Consider the following 7,931-nt stretch of genomic DNA (forward strand, 5'->3'; position numbering starts at 1 on the left):
GAGATGGGTCCTAAAGGCCCACTTTGGGAAGAGATTTCAGTAGGAATGACGAGGTTGGGTTACAAGAGGAATTCCAAGAGATGCAAGGAAAAATGGGAGATATATATAGGTGTATATGGGAGGTGTGGGTTGCACTATAATGGAAGCAGAGGAATCTCACGCTTGTTGGAGCATAGTGGTCTCATGTTTATTGACCATGAATTATCAGAAAAAGACAAAAAAAAAGAGGCAATTGGAGCTAGGTTATAGAGTTATAGGTGGGGGTCTGAATATATAAGATTCCCGTGAGGTGAGTTCGTGTTGCATATTTACCGCTCAAATAATTGAGATAACTTATAACTGTGGATCAAATGCAATTCTTTTCTTTTTTGTTTTTTTTTTTGAGGAAGCAATCAATACAATTCACAATAATATATAATATAGTTACAGGCTATTACGGATTCCCATGCAAAAAAAAGAAAAAAAAAAGGGATGGCATGAGATTCTCTTCTCACGTTTGTCTTGATGTAAGCTTTATGAGATTCTCAATGTGATTGATTGATGAGATGAGATGAAATGAGATAGGGAGGGTTTGTATAGAGTTATTGGGAGGGGGTTTGAATGGTGCATCCCATGTTATTGGCATGGGTGTTAAAAAAATCATAAAAATCGATTCGGCATCAAACCGGATCTATTGGTAGGTTATTTTCAAAAGGAATTTACTTAAAACCAATCAAAATAATTATCGACGATGGATTGATTGTTCGATTAAATTCATGTAAAAAATAAACCGTGTACACCGTAATGATGCAGCTTAAGGCTAAAACTCCTCCGTATAGGACGGCAAACCTCGTTTGGGCCATACAATGCATCATTTTGATCTTTAGTTGCAGGCCCAATATCATTTTTGGCCCAACAGCAACTTTGCAGACCGTGGTTATATCATCTATCGATTTATTCGTCCTCCTTCAAGCTCAGAGGGCGACAGATCCCGAAACCCCTTCACTAAACCCTAACTTGTGTGAGCTCTCTGATTATTCCGATATTTTGATTGAAATTGTTAGTTTTCTCTTCCATTAATTGTTGCAGCTGCGGTTTTAGTTAATTTCTTGGCTTCAACATGAGGTACTTCGCTATGCCAATTTTTTCCTCCATTATTTTGAAACTTCTCGAGCATGTAGTGACTGGTGAATGATGAGCTTGTGATTTAGTGTTATTTTGGATTTTCTTCTTTTTTATTTCGCGTTTTTAGTTTTGTTCATTTTTGTCTGACACAGAGTACTGCTATAACTCCCTCCATCAATGGATCTGTTTATTAGTAGGTAGACTGTTTATTGCTTTGCATTGCATCCTAATCCTTTCGGATTTCTTTTTTTCTTTTTTGGAGTAATTTGTTTCTCTCCTGGGAAGTTCTGTTTCTATGAGTTTTCTCAATTTTATCCATCGATATTTTTCTTCTTTTTTCTTTGCTTGCGTCTGCACAACATTAAAGCCAAACATCTGGAGTTCTGGTTGTTATTATGAGGAAAAGAGGGTCGAAGACACTTCTAGTCGTACTTTAAACGAATTGGTTATGTAGTGGCAGATTATGGTTATGCATCATTTGCATTGTATTGATCACAGATTACTCATACCTCATACCATAGTTGCAATTGAATTGAATCACTCTCTAATTTTTGTTGTGATAGAAGTTGGTTATGGTTAACATGACTTCAATGTTCTGATATTGCTCTCTCTTTTTCTCTGTTGTAGTAAGCCAATGGAGGAGGATGCAAATGTAAGTATCTTACGGCTTTATGTATATATATATTTTTTTCATGTTGCACCTTGTTCATGCTTTTCCCAATCTGTGTCCATAGCCTGGGTTCAAAAAGGGTCTTCAGAACCGTTAATCATTTTATCAATATATTGATCATATTATGAGGTAACATATGGTTGCTGAGAAAATGCGGCATCATAACTTATGAGAGAATGGTGATAAATGTAATGAATTTTTGTGCTTGACCATGTCTCTACACCTTCACCAGTGCAAAGTGTATCAAAGAATGTGTGGGGGGAATGTTGATTGCACCAATGCTTCCTGATTAAAATATAGGCTTTCCTTCTTTTGCTTTTATTGAGTCGGTGAGCCCTCAAACACGAAATTAGGATATGTATATGTTTATTTATACATGCACTATGTTTAAGGAAAATGTTATAAACAAAAAAAATCAGTTCAGGAAGCTCCAAATTTTTATTAACTATATATAACCTTTTGTCTTACTGGCTGCGCTTGTCTTGTTCTTCTCGCTTCATTCTTGATTCTTCCATCCCATCATCTTGAATTTTTTCGTTTAAGCTAGATGCACTTACTTAAGAAGTCTTCATGACAGGGTGGCAAGACCAAGGAAGAGGAGTTCAACACTGGGCCACTTTCTGTGCTGATGATGAGTGTTAAGAATAACACCCAGGTAGGGAGTTTTGTTAGAAGCAGTGATTCTGTTTTCCTCATATTGCTATCTTTTAATTTGGCTAATCTTCAAAATTGTAAATAGAGTGACTGTCGAGAAGTGACACATAAGTCAGGGTTGATTGGGTAACCTGAACCTGTTTACCTGGGGAGAGGCAGGTTAGTTTCATTTGGTGAGTTTAGATATGTAGGTTTTTTTATAGCCCTGATCGATGCTCTCTTAATTATTGTTTTATTGGTTTTAGCCATAAGTAGGTAGTGCCATTTGTGTCGTCATAGTATGCTCCAATACTTGTAATAAAAAAATCCTCATTTTGAGTTTTGGACTGAATACTGTACTCATATGGCTTGTTCTTCTATATTGTTATAATGATGCAGTGTTCTTTCTCATCAGGTGCTAATAAACTGCAGAAACAACAGGAAGCTTCTCGGTCGTGTGAGGGCGTTTGATCGGCACTGTAATATGGTTCTTGAAAATGTTAGGGAGATGTGGACTGAGGTTTGTTTATTTTGTCACTCCTATTCTATAGTATTCTTTCAGGAAATTGATAGTGCAATTAATCAATGCTTTCTCGTGTTCAGGTGCCAAAAACTGGGAAAGGAAAAAAGAAAGCTCTTCCAGTCAACAAGGATAGGTTCATCAGTAAGATGTTTCTTCGTGGAGATTCTGTCATCATTGTGCTTAGGAATCCAAAGTGAGATTTAATCTAGAGTTATTTAACGTCTGGGTAGAAGCAAGCAAGTAGCTCCTTGCAACTTTAGTTTCGAACTCATTGCAATTGGTGATATCGTAATGTACCGCTTGGCCAAACATTTTTTTATCCGAATGCCATGTGTTCCTTTAGGTCTAAGACTGTCGACGAGTCCAGCGGTGTTCTCACTAATCAACAGTCATTTATTTCAAGCATATGGAATTCCGAATTTGGGTTTCGTTACTAAAGATGCCATCTTCATGAACAACTACATGGGAGTGCAAAAATACACAGCCCATGATACCATTAAACTTTTAAGGAATCAACAACTCACTGTCTATTAAGACTGAAAGGGAAGGTAAACAAGAAGGTCTCGAAGATGACTGAAAATAACAAATGAGGTTCAATTCCCGCTCTAATGCTGCAGTTGTTCAACAGCTGCACTGTTTGGGGGAATAGATCTTCCCCTTTCTCCTTCTATGTATAAACACCACCAACTTAAGATGCCACGGCGGGGGTTGTGTTACCTTCCTTGTGGTCGCCAAAGATGCGTTGCCGGAAGTCTGAAACCATTAGAGGTAGACCCTTTCGAAGAGACACCTTGGGTTCCCAACCAAGTTGATCTTTGGCCTTTGTGATATCAGGTTTCCTCTTATGTGGGTCGTCCTCTGTGTTGGGTCTGAATTCAATCTTGGCATTGGGGTCAATTGTTTCCTGAACCACCTGCACCAGACCAATAAAACAACTGAATATACTGAACACAAGGCCCTCAACAATAATCACAACTATTTTTACCCCACCACCATATATAAATGAAATACAAATGCCAACCGACAGGGGCACGGGCACCTAAGGGAAATAAGGGAGCTTACAAGGCCTGATTTATCAACTAGATATTCACAATTATTTAGATTTTTTCCTAAGGGCCTACATTGTATATAGAACAATATTGAAAATATTGATAGGTACGCTTTCAAAACTCATAAATTGCCCTTGCAACCACCATTACCAACATACCTCTCTAAACAACAGCAAGAAAATGCATAGTACATATTTATCTTTCGTTGTTTCTTACTTTAATGGGCTATTAAATGCGCATATAAAAAAAAGGCTATTAAATGCCATCCTTCAAATTCAGTTTAATGGTAAGGAAATGCCTCCCTTCGTCACTAACAACACTTTATCCGCTTTGGACCAAGGCCCACATGAATTTCTTTCTCAAACCCGCACGGGAGTTTGGGCCCGAAAAACCGGTCGAACAACCGACCCCCTGTATACACAAGCCCGGTTATTCCAGCTCACATACCAAGGTACAGAAAAACCAGTTATTGTTAGTTAAAAGAGTTTGGCCTCACTTATACTCTGCACCAAACTATGTGCGTAACATGTTAATGTTTCAGGTATGCAATTCTTTCCTTTTTACTCAAAGAACAGAAGCAGAACTCTTTGCAAAGAGTAATTTGAAATATGGACTACAAGAATAAACGCACTCACCTGAGCAAGTTCAAGCATGGTGAATTCACCAGGATTTCCAAGATTGAAAGGTCCCACATGTTCTCCTTCCATAAGGCGCATTAAACCCTCAACCTGTTTTCGGACACATACATTACATCATCTTAGTAATCCTGACAGCATCAACTATAATGTAATTGTTGTTGGGTGGGGATGCACAACTACTATTTAGTATTAAGAAACTAAGAGAAGATACACCTTCCTTAGATAGTACAATAAATTCACAAGATCCCACCACCAATGAGGAAACACCTCCAATCCCACAATCCTGGCATATCTATTCAATGCTTTTAAAGGTTGCTCAAATATCCTATTTTCATTACATGCAAACTATTTCATACATGGCCACCACAGGGACCTTCATTGATTGTGAACTAATGCAGACCAAACCAAACAATAGTAACACCTACGTATGGGCAACTGAGATAGGTGGCCCACTTAAGTCTTTTCAATGTGGTGGGGTCACATGGGTACCAATTCTTCAATCTTCCCTAAAAATCTCAACATGGAGTGCTTTTCGGGCCAAAGAAAGCAGTGGGCCTGTGTAAAAACTTTACCACAATTTAACAAGTTGAAGCTTTCAGAATTTAAATCTACCCTCTCTTTGTAACATCAAGTGCAAGAGAAGGTAGACTGTACACGCCGGTGCTCAACTCAGTTGGCTAACTATTCATGTATTTCTAACTAAGGTGCGGGATCCGTATCCCGGAGACAATATATTTGTGTATATAGTGAGTGTATTGTTGAATGTGTGTGAATTCTATGTGTGGCAAAAAAAAATGCAAGAGACTCAGTAGAGAGGGTCTAGTTAGGTCTCATTCTGGGCAGGTTGCCTAAGTTCAAATCCTTGCTTTGGCCATATTCATGTTTTCACGTGCAAAAAGCTTCTTAAGTTAAAAAATGTACACAAACCTCGTTAGACAATAAATGGCAATTGCATAAAAAGAAAACAAACCTACCCATTACATAATAGCAGATTGGGTATGCAATAAAGCATATATAATTAAACAAGGTATAATATAAAACTCTTACCAAGTCAGAAACATATTGAAAGCTCCTTGTCTGTTTGCCATCACCATAAACAGTCAAAGGTTCCTTCCTCAAAGCCTGCATTGTGATCATTAATTAACTTCCATCATTAGAACTTTACCATGGAAGGAATATTATTAACAATGTGATTAAAAAGCAAATAATAATATTACCTGAGCAACAAAATTACTAACGACACGGCCATCATCAATGCACATGCGGGGCCCGTACGTGTTAAAAATTCTGGCTATTCTCACCTGCAACAAATCATTTTTTATATTTCTCTTTCTTCTAATTTTATGTAAAATAACAAAATTTTAATTATAAAATAAATATTATTTTATTTTAAAAAATAGTAAAATACAGACCTCAACACTAGCACCTCTGTGGTAGTCCATTGTCAATGTCTCAGCTGTCCTCTTTCCCTCATCGTAACAGCTTCGGACACCTGTCACAGAATTTCGTATCAGATTTGACTGACGTGCTTGGAATCATTCTACTCTCACTTTTTCCACTTTTAATTCAAGACCAAATTCCAGGATTCAGATCTCAGTAATACTACATACCCAGCAAAATGTTACCCTAAATCCATGTGACATACAAATATTCATTGATTATAACACATATGTTGAACTAATTTAACATCAACACTCCACATTAGTTCGGGTGAAATGGGTTTATATTTTGGGAAGTCTCGAGTATTATTCTTTAGATTTAACCATTAACCGGCACGTATTGTGCTCCTACTTCAACAATTGACCCATCTCAAGCATGATTTCACTGTGGACCGCGACTGTCAAATAACGCACAAATCACCAAATCACCCGAGAGAAGCGTAAGACTAAAATATTATGTCGAATTGACATAACTCAACAGAATGACTTAAACTCAACCCTCTCACATTGATGACTCATTTTCTAGACTTAACGACCGATGATGACAATCTGGGAGAATAAACATGTGCGGCCCGTGGCTCAGAGCAAGTAATATAGCTCATATGTTTTGGGATCTAAGGTAACGGAGGGTCATGGTCCCCACCATTGCAGTCCCACGAGAACCAGACTCCTAAAAGAGACAATTGACCGTACCGTACACACGCATATGTCAATGTTGTAAGCACGTTAGGCCAACGACCCTCCTAGATCGAGCCAGAAGTGAGCCATGTGGATTGAGAAAACTGGATCGCGGACACACAGAAATTGCAGAACAGAAATGAATAAGATAAATAAATAAAAATTAGTAAACTAACCAATTGGGTTAACGTTGCCCCAGTAAGTCTCCACCTGTGGATGCTGCAGAGGATCACCGTAAACCTCGCTGGTGCTGGTCAGCAAGAACCGCGCACCGACTCTCTTCGCCAGTCCCAGCATGTTCAATGTACCCACCACATTCGTCTTGTGCAATGATGAATCAAGGAATAATTCAACAAATATTCGCAAAAACAGATCAAAATTCACGAAAAAATGAGATTGCAAAGGATATGATAGTCTTGACGGGGTTGAATTTGTAGTGAACAGGGGAGGCAGGGCAAGCGAGGTGATAGATCTGATCAACCTCCAGCAAAAGGGGCTCAACGACGTCGTGTCGGATGAGCTCGAATCTCGGGTTAGAGAAATGGTGCATAACGTTCTCTTTCCTTCCGGTGAAGAAATTGTCCACGACAATCACGCTATCTCCCCTCGCAATCAGACGGTCCACAAGGTGCGAACCGACGAACCCTGCCCCGCCTGTGACCACGATCCGCAGCCCCTTCCGCTTGAGCCCTAGAGGCACCTTCCCGCTTGAGTGCACCAACATCCGGTTATGCTCGTACGGCTTGTTCGACTGCCAGTGCGAGTCACGATCGAAGTAAGAGATGGAGCCCGAAATCGGGACATAGCTTTCGTGCCGGTAAGAGGCGGGAGACGAGGACTGGAGGAGAGTAAAGAAAACAGTAGCTATTGCAATGCCAACGACGACGAAGATCAGTCTCTGCTCGCGAAGCAAGTAACGAAGCGGACGAACTACCGAGAACCATGGCTTCGCTGGCTTCGGCGAGTAGCCGTCCGCCGTCGGCTGGGCCTCCTCGTGCCCCCTGTATATCAACTCCGATCCCATCTCCTTCAAGACTCAAATTCAAAATTCAAACCCACAACTAACAGACTTTCTCAGAGATTCAAATTTGGTACTTCGAATCCGTTTTATTGCAATCAAGAACTTGTCTCCGGAACCGGTCTCCGACAACGCCGGGTCACGTAAGGGCGGGTTCCGGTTTGTGTATGTGCCTTAGC

The 7,931-nt window shown here is 39.7% G+C and overlaps 3 protein-coding genes across 5 annotated transcripts; 2 read left to right on the forward strand and 1 right to left on the reverse strand.

Moving 5' to 3' along the window:
- Positions 1–3: 3 nt before the first annotated feature.
- Positions 4–1,059, forward strand: LOC120003632. The gene is made up of 2 exons (XM_038852649.1): positions 4–228; positions 793–1,059. Exons 1-2 carry the CDS (start codon positions 4–6, stop codon positions 1,057–1,059), a joined length of 492 nt encoding a protein of 163 aa, XP_038708577.1.
- LOC120004001 (small nuclear ribonucleoprotein Sm D2-like) lies at positions 943–3,279 on the forward strand. Of its 3 annotated transcripts, XM_038853193.1 has the most exons (6): positions 943–1,104; positions 1,257–1,301; positions 1,732–1,756; positions 2,352–2,429; positions 2,823–2,927; positions 3,011–3,279. In XM_038853193.1, the coding sequence occupies exons 2-6, from the start codon at positions 1,282–1,284 to the stop codon at positions 3,125–3,127; spliced, it is 345 nt and encodes a 114-aa protein (XP_038709121.1). In that variant the 5' UTR covers positions 943–1,104; positions 1,257–1,281; the 3' UTR covers positions 3,128–3,279. The 3 variants fall into 3 exon arrangements, with proteins under 3 accessions (XP_038709121.1, XP_038709122.1, XP_038709123.1); XM_038853194.1 differs by lacking the exon at positions 1,257–1,301 and having other exon boundaries at positions 944–1,104; XM_038853195.1 differs by lacking the exon at positions 1,257–1,301 and having other exon boundaries at positions 982–1,000.
- A 98-nt stretch (positions 3,280–3,377) lies between these two features.
- On the reverse strand, positions 3,378–7,931 carry LOC120004000 (UDP-glucuronic acid decarboxylase 2-like). Its single transcript, XM_038853192.1, has 7 exons — positions 7,144–7,931; positions 6,911–7,058; positions 6,030–6,109; positions 5,835–5,918; positions 5,665–5,739; positions 4,615–4,707; positions 3,378–3,843 (listed from the first exon to the last, which is right to left on the reverse strand). The coding sequence occupies exons 1-7, from the start codon at positions 7,756–7,758 to the stop codon at positions 3,619–3,621; spliced, it is 1,320 nt and encodes a 439-aa protein (XP_038709120.1). The 5' UTR covers positions 7,759–7,931; the 3' UTR covers positions 3,378–3,618.

Source organism: Tripterygium wilfordii, chromosome 8 (assembly GCF_013401445.1).
Source record: "Tripterygium wilfordii isolate XIE 37 chromosome 8, ASM1340144v1, whole genome shotgun sequence".
Classification (NCBI taxonomy): Eukaryota; Viridiplantae; Streptophyta; class Magnoliopsida; order Celastrales; family Celastraceae; genus Tripterygium; species Tripterygium wilfordii.

Coding starts and splice junctions, on each gene's coding strand:
- LOC120003632 (XM_038852649.1), top strand. CDS start 4: ATGGGTCCTAAAGGCCCACTTTGGGAAGAGATTTCAGTAGGAATGACG. Junction 229..792: donor AAAAAGACAAAAAAAAAGAG/GCAATTGGAGCT, acceptor GTAATGATGCAG/CTTAAGGCTAAAACTCCTCC.
- LOC120004000 (XM_038853192.1), bottom strand. CDS start 7,758: ATGGGATCGGAGTTGATATACAGGGGGCACGAGGAGGCCCAGCCGACG. Junction 6,110..6,910: donor GGGCAACGTTAACCCAATTG/GTTAGTTTACTA, acceptor ATTCTGTGACAG/GTGTCCGAAGCTGTTACGAT. Junction 5,919..6,029: donor ACAGAGGTGCTAGTGTTGAG/GTCTGTATTTTA, acceptor GATTTGTTGCAG/GTGAGAATAGCCAGAATTTT.
- LOC120004001 (XM_038853193.1), top strand. CDS start 1,282: ATGGATCTGTTTATTAGTAG. Junction 2,430..2,822: donor GTGTTAAGAATAACACCCAG/GTAGGGAGTTTT, acceptor CTTTCTCATCAG/GTGCTAATAAACTGCAGAAA. Junction 2,928..3,010: donor TTAGGGAGATGTGGACTGAG/GTTTGTTTATTT, acceptor TCTCGTGTTCAG/GTGCCAAAAACTGGGAAAGG.